We start from the raw sequence: 13,079 nt of genomic DNA, 5'->3' as shown, positions 1-13,079 counted from the left end.
ATTAAAATTACATTGTTTCTTAACTATTGTCGTACAAATTAGTGTAATCATGTAAAATTAATACTTCAAAGTTTGTCCTCATCAAACACAAATAAAAACTGCTAAACAGCATTCCAGAGATGACACTTATACTTTCCTGAAAAGTCAAACTTTACTTGAGCTGTTTCCTCTTGTTGGTCCACCTCCTGACTTTTTTCAAACATCCTAAAGATGCTTGTGCTAAACGCCTCTTTTTTCCACTGGTAATGGGGGAGGTGCCATGTAACAGTTCAGGAGGTCTTTTGTTAAATGTTTATCTGTTTTTTTGTGTGTAAAATCTTATTTCAATTTCCTGGAATCCAAAGGAAACATCTGCTGCCATCTAGTGGAAAGATGGTGAGGGCAACCACCATATTAAATGAAGCCAAGGAGCAAGCACCAAGTCATCTGGATGATCTTGTAGAGTAAAATCAGGAACCATCATAAATCTTGAACATTGAAGTAACAACTTGTTCTAGGTGGGGCTGTTTCCTCATACATTTTAAGTTAATCAGACTGTCCAATTAAAAATATACTTCTCCTACTGTACAACTTAAATTGTTTTCTTCCACATTTCAATTAGTTATGGGGCAAAAACTGGAGAAAGCCTATCGTACCAACTCGCTGTCTCCATGAGCTGATCTGACAGTTGTGCTCCAATCAGCTCCTCTCTGTCACGGTTGAGTCGAATCACTATGTTCAACACAGGAGTTCAAACTTCCAAGAACCAAACCTGCAACTGGTTATATATGTCACTAAAGGGTGTGACTACTGTGTTGACAAATTCCCTTTGTTCCTGAAGAACAAACGGTCAAAACGGTCAAAACGGTCAGTCACTGACAAAATCTATATGACAGTACTTCACTGGTTATATAAGCTTTTGTTCATTCAACAGCTGGAATGTACATAGAAATGAAGCACAAACCTAAATTGAAGTTATTTTTTAATTTGATATGAACATTATCACCAACAGAAATATTTCAAAGAAAGTCAAAGAAAAAGTGATTGGAGGAATGAAAGGAGGGTGTAACCTTAAAAGAAAAAAAAAAAAGACATTCAACATTGTCCCATATTACTCATCCATATTTGTGCAAGGCTCACAGCCACATTTCATACACAGATCTAATTTTGTTAAAGAAAACCTTGAAACAAACACACAATTAGGTAGCATTTTGTTTTCAACAGTATTAGCCATGTCACTTTTTGGCACAGTGGGCAGCTGACAGACACACATTCAGTAGGGCCTCACAGCTTTTCATCGGTATTGTTCACTGGAGTATAAAAGTACGCAGCATCATCCTCTTCATAGATTATGGCCACAGTCTCACCAGCATCTGACACTGCTGCACTGGTCTGTATGTAAGCCTGGGAGGGAGGGAGGGGGGGGAAGAGAGAGAGAAGGAAAAAATTAATGCACTGTTTAACATTTTCACAAACAAACGGTATTTACACATTTTATCTTTTTAATAAATCCACTAATTTTGTGTGAATATGTAAAGCTCTTCACCCTCTCAAGCAGCTGTAGTCGCTCTTCATTCAGCAGGTTGCTCTGTCTCAGCTGGCTGACCGTGTTCTCCAGTCCCGTAAGTTTCTCCAGGTGTCGGCGGTGTCGCTGCTGCAGCACTTTCACCTTCTTCTGCAGCTCAGCCACAATCGCCTCCAGCTGCTCCTTACTCAAACTGTTCTTATGGTAACTTCATGTAAAAAAAAAAATGGAAAGAGATTATAAAAGCTGTAATTCAGAAAAGAAAAGCATGACTACACTAAATGGTCTTTAGTAATTGAAATGGTCTAATGCTCATTTTAATTATTGGCTGTTTGCTTCATCTTCTGGCATCTGGCATCTAAGACACTTCAACTCTAAACCCTGTGGCCTTGCTGAAAAAATAAATCTTTGGAAAATACAGACATGTCCTTGAAATTGAGTCAGTGCTCACCAGTGCTCCTCCAGCTGGTGATCCTGCTGTTCTATGCCGTCCTCCTCTGACTGGCTGTCGTCTCCCTCCTCTGTATCCAGTCTTTCCAAAGTGAGGACCAGGGACGTGGGGGAAGGTGAAATGTGTTTGGACACTATAGGCAGAGTAGATGAGATGGGCTTGGAGCTCAGAGCAGATGACAGCACTGTATCCGGGGAGAAGGTAAACTGGGTAGGGGTTTCACTGGGGAAAACGTTTGGTATCGTCTCAAAGTAGGCGATGACTTGAGTTTCATGGCCTTCCTGGACGTCTGAGAACTGCTCTGTGGTGCAAGTCACATCTTCAACAGCGTGAGAGGCCACTGCTTCATCTGTACAGCAAAGTGTGGCGTCATTCATGGCCAGCCCGTGGCCGTGAGATAAAATGGCAGCAGTGATTCCATTCACAAGCTCATCTTGCCCTTCACCAGCAGGGCACTCAGACATCACCACCACCTCTGTGTTCTCGCCACTGTTACTTAGATCATCTACTGTCTGGAATAAAGTTAGAGGGAAATTCGTCTCCATTTTAAATCTTGACGCCAGCGGGTTCCGGTCTGTCTGGAGAGAACAGTCGGATCCTACAACATCACTCGACTCCACCAGGCTGGTTTCTCCCTGCTGCGATGGGTCGACAGTGATCTCATACAGGTGTACCGTATGCATCTCTGCAGCGTCAGCAGCCACCGCGCTGTCATGTGACACCGTTATGCTTTGATTGCTCTTAACTCGAAGCCGTTTTGGCTTCTTCTCAATGTGATCTGTGGCTTTCCGTTTCTAAAAAGAAGCAGGAGTGTGTGTTTAAAAGCAACATGACAATGTTTAAAGTTTAACTAAGAGCAAGTGTAGTGTTGCAAACATAATATTTACTGACTTCAGGAATCTCATCATAATTCGCCAAAGAACGTTATGTCTGTGTCTACTGCAAACACTCAATTCAGTCAATACATGTGCAAAGTAAAATATATATTTAATATATTTGTTGTATTACATTACATAACACAACAATCTTAACACATTGCTGTCTGCTCTGGTGTATGAGCTGCACAAATAACTGACTGGGAAAAAAGGGGAAATTCACATATAAAACAACAGTACTTTAACTTCCATCTTGTATAAAGTTGAAAATACTGTTGCTCAGGACCAACTCCTAAACATGATTTTGTCTTGCAAAGAAACTAACTTGTTAGGACAAATCCATTCAAATGTACACATGTTCAAGAACAAACACAGTTTCATGAAACAAAACTGTTATTCATGTGCAGCAACTTCTTCAAGAATATAATTACTTGTCAATATTGAGCAGCCCTAAAATTTCAGAACAAGACTGTGGTAGATTTCTTTTAGTTTTACCTCTGCCTCCTGGAAGACATTGGGCACAGCATCGCTCTCAAGGTAACGGATCCCCCATCGCACCTTGAAGCACGAAGGTGCAAAATGTTCGTGGCAAATATATTGGTGGCGAGAGGGAGTCCAGTTCTCACGTCCCATGTTCCTCAGCCACTGCTGCAGCCGGACCGGGTCCTGTAGAGGGAACCTAGAATACGATGAAAACTACAGATGTGAGACTACTGGTCACACATTGTCAAATAAACTTTATAAAACTGCCTCTCTAAGCTGGAAATCCGAGCATAAGAGCTGATGTTGCTATCAGGTAACTGACTGACTCTGTGGACTCATCACATTTTAGTTTGTGCCACTACACTCTGTAAAGCAACCCATGTTTCTAATATTTTGTGTGCGGTGGACAGAATTTTAGAAACAGCTTTTGAACAAATGCATCAAAGCAAAAATGGTAGTAGTGACTGCAAAGCTTGGCTACTGCATCACTTTATATTAAGAAAAAGAAAATGAATTAAAACATTAATTATTTTTTAATTTTACTTTTCTCTTCGTAAACAAAGTTTTCCTTATCTGAATCGGGGATCTATTGATTGAGGGTGCAGTACAGACTGAATTAATTTTAAGCCCCTTTGAGGCAAAATTTAATTTGTGATATTAGGCTATATACATAAAAACTGACTTGACTTTAGACAGGTTTCTAATCTTGTCACTATGAGTACTGTTTAATATAGCACGTCCAGTTGTAAGAATTAAGGATAAAATTTCAAGAAACATTCTGACATATTGCCATCCACAAAACCGAACTTTACGTTTCACAAGTTAAAATTTACTTTAAGGTGACGTTGCATGTCAAGAACACTCCGTCACCAGACAAATCACGATTCACTCAGGACTCAGACTGTCTCAAAGGTCAAATGAAGAAGACGCGAACTCAGTAGGTCAACAAAAAAAAAAAAAAAAACCGCGAAAAATGCTATTTAATGAGCAGCTTTTAATTTAAATCAGCAAAAACGCTGTAAAAAAAAAAAATCGACGTGGCGGAGGACTGACTCATCCAGCACAAACAAGTATCTTAAGATGACGCTTCTAACACAGCACAACCTGAGCAGCGACGTTGTCCCAGTAGCTAAAACACACTTTAATATAAGCAGCTTACTTGTAGAAGCTTTTCCTGTCGCTGCCGCTCCCGGAGTCATTCTTACAGTTTGGGGCCGAACAATATTTTGGCATCTCAGGTCGATGGTGTTGTTGCGGCTGTTATCTTCGTGTCCAACTAGGTTCACAACAAGGTGAAACTCGTGCTGTGTTGTCAAGTCGTGGCGCATAGTTGACGAGCAACGATCAGCTGTTGAGACCCGTGACGTCACATAAATGCGACTGCCGCCCGTCTTTCTTATTCAAGCTACAGTAAATTGTGTAATAAATTATTTTTAATATATATTTTTTTTAAATAACAGTCATAGGTAGTAACTGTAAATACCCGCTCACAAACAACACAACGAACAAAACAATGTAGACAATCTTAATTTGCATAAATAAAGATACCGACGTGCTTCTAAAATCACTGGACTGGATTTTTTTTATTCAATAATTTTCTCCAAACATTACACGGAATCTTTAAATGATACAGTATATATATATACATACACACCAGTGTATTTCTTTATCTAAAAAGTTGAGAGCCATTAAACAATGCAGCTGTGCGTTTTCAAGACAGGATTTCATTTTTTGGACGTTCGTGTACTGAAGAAATCCACATATGGGGGTAATAAGTCACCAGTAATTGAACATGTATTGGAGACTATAGTGCCATCAGGGTTTGCTTTACACCAAAGCTAGGTTGGAAAGTAGACTGTGCGGGAGCTGTCGGGTGAGTGGCACAATGACAGTCAAGGATGAAAACATGGGGAGGAGCAGTATCTGCCTCAACAGGAAGCAGTGCAGCAGTGCAAAATCAACGTTACCAGCTACATGACTGAACCAACTAAATACACCACTAATGGCAAACAGCACCTTTAAGAGTGTACCCAGAGACAATCTATTTATTTTTGGGGATCATCCATGTAATCATATTCTGAATTCCTGTAAGATAAAAAACAAAAACAAACGTGACATACTGTAGGTTTGAGAAACACTGATGGACATGCTGCTCTTATATCAGTTAACAATGCCCTAAGCTGTGTACACAGGCCAACAGTACAATGCTAGGTTTCAGAGTCACAAGATGCGCCTTGTAAAAACTGAACAATCATTTTCATTACAGATCTTTGGTACATATCAGCTATTTGATCCCATCTGCCGAGTATATCAAATATTTAAAAACCAAGCAGCTCCAAGGAGACTCATCTGAAATTCTCAGAATTGGTTTCTTGCCCAGTGATGGACACACGAGTGGGTAAACGGACAATGAAAATTTTCCAGTTTTAATCGATAACATGAAAGAATGTACCAAGTTCTTGAGTGAAGTGGTGTAAGTGATCTCTTCCCACCTGAACTACACCACGTTTTCTGCGTACAACTAGCGGAAGTTTGCCGGGGAACAAGATCCCTTAGGCTAAGCATGAACAAGAGCATGTCCGAGCACTGGAGGGAGTGAAGTGGCTGGGATGGTTCAGGTCAGATGGGAGGTCGTCAGTGTCACAGACAGATTAGCTTGGATCTCTACATCATCCCCAACTGCATTAACGTGTTGGCATACGCCATGGGTTTGACATTCGGATGAGGCTGTAAAGCAGAATGAGAGGAAGACAAACATTAGCTTTTTTTTTTTTTTTTTTTTTTTAAAGCTTTTTTCGCTGAGCTTTCAAATTAATCACTAAAAATGCCTCTTCCAGTGTTATCTTTCTCAACAAGTAATCAAACCCATGTGTTTTAGTGGGTATCCATTTTACTTAATGTTTAATCGCCTCTGTAATGTTATGCATCATTACAATATAAGTTTCACTTTAAAATAGCTTTAAACTCCCCGAGTGATTTGAACAGAACCCGTTTACACCTGTCCATGATGACAATTACTGTAAAATTAATACCACAATTTAGAGTACAAGATACTGACCACAGCAGTGAACTGGTGAAATTCTGGCTTGAGGTCTGATCCCCTGAGGTGGATATAAGCTCCTTTGTTTCCCATCTGATCACTGGGGGAAGGCAGAATACAACACACAACAGTTAAAGTGAACAGCCTTAGTAACAGCTGATTCAACACAAGTTAGCCAGCACGATTACATACCAGTAGTTGGGTGCTGAGAACACGGTGATGCACTTCCCTGAGTGAGTGACCTCGTAGCCCTCAGCTTTGACCTCATGACTACGCACAATGAAGTCCAGCTTATTCTGTTCCAGGAAGCGCTCCGTCACATCTGGCCCGAACTGACAACTCACTCCTCGCTTGCTGACTGACCGGCCATTCTGCATAAGACAGCGAAAGACAGAGAAGTGGACAAATTGATTCTTAAACTAAAACAGAAGCAGACTGAATGTAGCTCCACTGGACACACTGACCCAAAAAAAAAAAAAGAAAAACTGATGAGATATTGGGTGGGTGGGAACTGACCTGAGGCTGCGGATCTGACCAGAGAAGATCGCACATGGGACCTGTGAATAAGCGGAGGAAGGTTTTGAAATGCACCCGTTTTCTTTTCTAGGGATGGTTTTTCTAGAGCCAGTTTTATACCGGTGGTACTTTTGGAGTCTGAACCTACCGGAGTCTGGAGGCTGTCTGTTCCTGTCAATCTTTCTGAGGTCGTCCAATGTAACACCATCTTCACTGAACAGTCCACCATGCATAACCTGAGATGGAAAACTGTATTAGGACTGTGTGCACATTACAAAATATCAAACCACTGCATCATCATGGGGTTGGAAAAATCATTAATAACAGAAGCAACAAGATTCTGGTAAATAATGGTTTGTCCCACATAAATATAAACCCCCACACGCAGTCTTTAGTAACCATCACTGCTTTTAAAGACAATTAAATAATTCATGAGGAGTTGCATTGCCTGGCAAAGGTCTCTTGAAAGAACATGCATTTTAAAACACACTGATGGTAGGTAGGTTAATCTGCTTTCCTCTTCCCTAAACTGGATCTCCCCAGGATAAACAGGCATGTGAAGAGAATTCTTGTCAGTCGACACTACACCACTGCTTTGGTATGAAACCAAGACTGGACCTGGTGAACATCAGCTGCATGGCCCTGTGACTCCTTTCAGCTGACGATGCCACTGCTTACCAACACTTTGCTGTTGATACACTGTGCAAGAGGCAGCCACTGGAAGACCTCGCTGAACAGCTGGAACATTTGGGCTGTGTACTTGGCTTTGACCTCCCCTTCAAATCCATACATCTGGTTCATGTTGTCTGTCTCATGGTTACCTGCAGATAAAATCATGGTTCAAAAATGCTGCTTATACAACTTTACACATTAACATAATGTCTGTAACAGTAGAAAACAAATAAAATGCAAACACAAAAAAGGCTACATTAATTAATTTAGGGGTTGTGCTTTGAGGATTATGACACAGATGTAGTAAGTGTGACATATTTAGCAAACATCTCCAGATCCTACACATACATCAACAGACAATGTGAGTGCTCTCACCCCTTAGCAAGTGGAAGTTGTCAGGGTAGAGCAGCTTGAAGCCGAAGAGGGTAAGAATGACCTCAAGAGAGAAAGAGCCACGATCCACAAAGTCACCATTGAACAGCTGAATTCTGTGGTTAAGCATTGTGACGCACAAAGATTTTAAGCTTTTGCCTGTTGTTGTCAATTCTGACAAATGGTACAAACAAGGAGACTCTACTGAGCACAAGTTTAAAAGCGAATAGGTGGCTGGCTGCAAAAAGAAAGGATACATAAGGGTTGGTCTCTGACGGTAGACCATTCAACTTGAAGATGTTGAGGAGATCGTAGTACTGCCCATGGGTGTCACCACAAATAGTTATTTTTTCTGTCTGTGGTAAGGAGAAACATAATGCCTTAAATACAGGTCACACAAAAGAGGACAATTATACAAATAAAACAAAAAATAACATCTTGGGCTTGCAGGATCACAGGAATATGTTTTATTCACTCTCATGGTGTGACTATTAAGGGCTGATCATAGAGTTCAATCAAAAAATATAATTCTGTTGCACTCATTGTACACTAGTCCTCACCTCTTTTAATGTGATTTCAACAAGACTTGGTAGTTTCGATAGAACATCTTTAACTTGCACCAAAATCTGAAAGGAGTACAAAAAGGTTTCATTAACAGGTACAGGTAAGTTTCCTTAAGTCAGTGTATTTCTAATGAACATGTTTACCTGATAAACACACTTTCTGTGCAGTTTCTTCTGGTCTTTGAACCAATCCATCATCTCCTTCATGAACGTCAATGTGACCTTCCCATCTTCAAGTTTGGGGCCTACATAGTCATCCTCAATCACTGCAATACAAGATCATCTTAACTTCAAGAAGTACACTAAAGAATCAAATGGTTCACACAATATTCACGCCAGGGTATTATTACTTCCTGTTTTATATGCAACTGCACAAATTTAATTAAAGCACATTATTGGAACTGATTTTTTTAATAATTATTTTTCCAACAACACAGGAAACTTACTCATGCTCTCAATGTCCAGAGAGTCAACAACAGATTTTTTTATCTCGTCGCTGGCAATGGCTCTCTCAAAGGCCTTCTGTTTTACAATCTTGTTACATTCCTGATACTTCATCCTTGCATCCTTGTCATTTGGTCGAACCTTCACTACCTATCATCAGAACAGGGAAATTATATGAATTCACCACGCACAGGTTAATCATCAACTGACATTAAGGTAGACAGAGGGAAATGAATTCAGTGTAGCTACAGAGAACAGGATGGAAACAGTAATAAAAGTATATTACACTTTTATTTCTTAATTATACAAACAGTATATTCTGGATGGAAAATATTGTGTTCTATCTTGTACTATAAATGGAGTCAGTGTTATGACTATACATTTCAGAGATCTATAAATATGTATAAATCTAGCTCTAACCTCTGAAAACGTCATAAGGATTAACTCGTTTTCGGTTGTCATGGTGCTTAGTCTGTTTGTGCAACGAATTGCATTGACTATGGCAGAGCTTTAGAGGTCTTTGTTGCCACAGCCCTGGTATATTTATACTGCTTATGAGAACAGCACGAACAACAATAGACTCCAAATTAGATGTGGTATGAGTGCCTTCACACTGGATCTAATTGGCATCATGACTGGATTAAAGGATGATCCCTATTCCAGGCTGTTAAGGCAACATTAAGAGCCTAACTCGTGGCGACAGATCAACAGATGGAACGTGAGAGCTCTTCCTTTGAGAGATCAGGGGGAAAACATTTAGTTATACTGTACATAGTCTCTTATATGTTCTAGGTTCAGACTACACTGAAGGTGAAAAGTCAAACATGATATATTTCTTACCGTTTCGTAGTCCTTAAGTGCAGCCTTAAACTTGCCCAGTGCCATGTTGGAGGTGGCACGGCGGTAATATCCCTTGATGTAATTTTTGTCTATCTCCAGGGCCTTCGTCGCATCAGCCAGGGCATAGCCATAGCACTCTGTGCGTAGGTATGCCAGGCTTCGGTTGCTGTAGTAGATGGCATTGGATGGATTGAGGTCCAAGGCCTCTGTGTAGTACTTGATTGCATTTTCATAGTCTTTCTCTGAAAAACAAAAGTCACATCTTCACTACAGAACACTGAGTTTGTGTACAGGTTTGTTATTACTGTTCTACTGCCAAAAACAGTCAGTGCACTCAATCAATAGATATTTAATCCCTGATAATTCTCACAATCAATTATTCGTTAAAGTCATGTTTCAAGTAAATACACCAGATATTTTATGATAACCACTTCTCAATTTAATCCATTTTATTCATAATTGTAATCTGGATTTGATTGGGGTTTTGTCAGTAAGACACCATTAACTACTTTAAGACATCGCTTTAAGCGCTGGTAACTTGTATTTGGCATTTAATGTTTCAAATTTTGTGTACAAAATATTTAATTTTATTAATCCAAACTTAAGTTATACATTAAAAGCCAATAATGAAGACACTCTTTTCTTGCTGCTCTATATAAAATATCAAATACATCAGCACATGATGATTCTGCATTTCAGAAGTTATTAGGCACCGTGAAAAACTTCCTTTAATTCTATAACTATGTAAAATCGAGAAGGCAGCCACTGCAAACCCAGTGTTTTTTCACTCTGCCCAACAGCCATATAGGCTTTTCTGTGTGACCTGCTGTGTGTAATGCAAAAACACGCAATGACACAAATGCAGAGTGACCAAAATCACTGCTATGACACATGCTATTGTTATTCCCACTTAGACTGGAAGACAACTCTGTGGCAAGATTTATTTAAAATTACAGCATTTTATACTGCCTACAAAACAGTCCATTAGTACATTCATCCAGCAAATACTGAAATGCACTTCTCTCAGTCAGTGTTTGAAATGAATTAGCAATGCTTGTTTCTATTTTTGTCACAATAACTTGTAAATCAGTTACACATAAAAACACTGTTCAAAAACAGATCACATGCTGTCTTTACCAGAAGCCAACAAACTGTATAGGGTTTCACAATTTGTGTAATATTTACCAATAAGCCAGCAACGCCTAATTGCCACACTTGGCTAGTTTGACATGATAATCTCTCCAACATGATGATGAAGAAATGAGCTCTACATTGGGATAGATGATGTCACATTAAAACTCCAACTGCGCATTGATTGTGAGTAATGAGTAAATATCTACACTCCTGTTATTTCATGCAGTAAGTTACACCTCAGACAAAAGACAACCTTGCACATCCTACAACATCACTCTGACTCATCACGGGCCTCTAGAGAAATTTCAACCTTACATGGAGCACGTTAAATACTCTATAGCGTAACATTTATTATAGGCTTAATTGCATTTTGAAATGTAAGTTCATGAACACGCAACCAAACAGTGTGGAACAAAAGCAGAGAACTTGACTTTCGTTTTTGATGCTCCTGAAGTTATAAAACCGCCTCCTTCTGAAATTAACAACAATCTAGTACGAAGTGTACCTATTTAACATCATTTCAAATGTAACCGTGTTGGAGGAGGAGGGAGGGGGTCGGGAAATAGCTAAAAAAACAAAACAAAACTACACTTAACATTTTGGGTCGAACCGAGATGCTGCTGCTCACACGCGCCCGCGGCTAACAGAACATTCTAGGAGTTACCGGAACCACGATAACATAGCGAGACTGAATAAACACGCATGAGTGAACAAACCGGACGGCCATGTGTTTTCAAACTCAGATAAAGGACAAAATCTGCGGAAGTTCGAGGTGCACTTCAGGTGACACGCGTGGCGGCACGGGTTAACTCCGACGCTGTTGCTGCCGACAGCGGCTGCTAGCTAGCGTTAGCAGGACCAGCTAGCTGCTGTTCAGAGCTAATCCAATGAATGGGGTTTACGGTCTGCACGCTCTCTCGGCAATGTTAGCTTAGCTTCACATTAGCCTCCGGCTCCGGTTGGAGCGCGTTGCAGCGCCATTATGCCACTACTGTTATTAGTAGTCACACACTCGTCTGCTATAAAGTGCTGATAAAAAAGCCACCGACTTGACAGATCTGTGAAATTACCTTTGAAGTAATTATTCGCCTTCTCCTTCAGTAGCTCTGCATCATTACCTCCCTCCGCCATCTTCTTCTCACTGCCGTATTCCAGCACGTGCGCCATTGACTGGACAGTCGCAAAGGTCGCAAAAATCTTTTTTTTCCCTTTTTTGCTAGAATTGTTCACAGTAATTTTTGAAGGTAAATTTAAATGCAGGTTAAGGAATTGCCCTTTAAAATGTTGCATCGTTATTACTATTACGGAATGGAGGATGATGAATGAATAATAAGTGGTAACCAGTTAACAGGTGGCCGATTAGAGGCGAATTACTGGGTTATTGCACAGGAATTGTTCCTGACAATGTGGGTCTGAAATCAGCTGTTTAATCATTTTCAGCTCTGATTTGTGGTCTTTTTTTTTGTCAGCCTTATGCTTCATTGTCTACTCTTGTGTGTTTAATATGTTTATCACTTTGTTCGTCAATAAAGGCTTTAAAAAGTGCCTCTTAGTGTGGCAGGCCTCCCCAGGGGGGCTCCAAACTGTTTCAGGGGAGGCTCAGTGAATGGAAGTGAAAAAATATTCCATTTGTTATTACATGATTTATCAAAAGGAGATTTCATAAATTCTTTATGCAAGAGATATATCAGTTTTAAACTAGAGTTTTAAACTAATAAATTGGCTACCTTAGGACAGACCTTTTTAATGTACTTATTTGATGTAGTATAAAGTTATGTTAAATAAGGCTATGTTGTCTCAGTTGTTGAGTGTCTGTGGGATCAAATAACAGAACGATGATCCATAGGCATCCAGAAGTTGAGCAAAGTTAAGCAAATAAACCAGTGGGGTCTTTTTCCAAAGCTTTGTCTGAGGGGAGGCCCGACTCTCAAACTCTGCTTTAAAGGATACACATCTCACTGCTGAAGTAAGATCACGTCTAATTGTATGAGAAACCAAAAGAAAACTGTAATTGTAGTTTATTATTTTAGTGGTTAAGTGTTAAAATGTTTATTAGCTACTTAACATTTAGACTACACCATATTCCAAATAAGTGATGAAAACAAAGACACTTTAATACAGAGACAAGAAAAGCAACTGTAAGGGAGCAGAGTCTTTCTCAATTAATAAGCCTAATGCACTTCAG

General features: G+C 39.8%; 2 protein-coding genes across 2 annotated transcripts; both read right to left on the bottom strand.

Annotated features, from left to right (window-relative positions):
• Positions 1-944: 944 nt before the first annotated feature.
• On the bottom strand, positions 945-4,648 carry LOC119882898 (THAP domain-containing protein 5-like). The gene is made up of 5 exons (XM_038693236.1): positions 4,473-4,648; positions 3,326-3,509; positions 1,956-2,749; positions 1,526-1,712; positions 945-1,383 (listed from the first exon to the last, which is right to left on the bottom strand). The coding sequence occupies exons 1-5, from the start codon at positions 4,544-4,546 to the stop codon at positions 1,264-1,266; spliced, it is 1,359 nt and encodes a 452-aa protein (XP_038549164.1). The 5' UTR covers positions 4,547-4,648; the 3' UTR covers positions 945-1,263.
• Positions 4,649-4,866: 218 nt separating this feature from the next.
• On the bottom strand, positions 4,867-12,082 carry ppp5c (protein phosphatase 5, catalytic subunit). Its single transcript, XM_038693235.1, has 13 exons — positions 11,965-12,082; positions 9,761-10,002; positions 8,923-9,070; positions 8,621-8,742; positions 8,474-8,539; positions 8,171-8,269; positions 7,917-8,022; positions 7,548-7,690; positions 7,018-7,105; positions 6,870-6,910; positions 6,546-6,724; positions 6,372-6,453; positions 4,867-6,040 (listed from the first exon to the last, which is right to left on the bottom strand). Exons 1-13 carry the CDS (start codon positions 12,059-12,061, stop codon positions 5,978-5,980), a joined length of 1,476 nt encoding a protein of 491 aa, XP_038549163.1. The 5' UTR covers positions 12,062-12,082; the 3' UTR covers positions 4,867-5,977.
• Between the last annotated feature and the right edge of the window lie 997 nt (positions 12,083-13,079).

Source organism: Micropterus salmoides, unplaced genomic scaffold (assembly GCF_014851395.1).
Source record: "Micropterus salmoides isolate LMB-PRFRI ecotype aquatic unplaced genomic scaffold, ASM1485139v1 Ms_hic_scaffold_3, whole genome shotgun sequence".
NCBI classification, from domain to species: Eukaryota; Metazoa; Chordata; class Actinopteri; order Centrarchiformes; family Centrarchidae; genus Micropterus; species Micropterus salmoides.
The sequence above is the reverse complement of the archived record's forward strand: the minus strand, read 5'-3'. Positions and strand labels throughout refer to the sequence as shown.

Excerpts from the sequence above, each read along its gene's own strand:
- LOC119882898 (XM_038693236.1), bottom strand. The coding sequence starts at position 4,546 with ATGCCAAAATATTGTTCGGCCCCAAACTGTAAGAATGACTCCGGGAGC. Across the intron at positions 3,510-4,472 it reads GACAGGAAAAGCTTCTACAA|GTTCCCTCTACAGGACCCGG; the intron begins GTAAGCTGCTTA and ends ATCGTATTCTAG. Across the intron at positions 2,750-3,325 it reads ATGTCTTCCAGGAGGCAGAG|AAACGGAAAGCCACAGATCA; the intron begins GTAAAACTAAAA and ends GCTTCTTTTTAG.
- ppp5c (XM_038693235.1), bottom strand. The coding sequence starts at position 12,061 with ATGGCGCACGTGCTGGAATACGGCAGTGAGAAGAAGATGGCGGAGGGA. Across the intron at positions 9,071-9,760 it reads CACTTAAGGACTACGAAACG|GTAGTGAAGGTTCGACCAAA; the intron begins GTAAGAAATATA and ends TTCTGATGATAG. Across the intron at positions 7,106-7,547 it reads GTATCAACAGCAAAGTGTTG|GTTATGCATGGTGGACTGTT; the intron begins GTAAGCAGTGGC and ends TTTCCATCTCAG.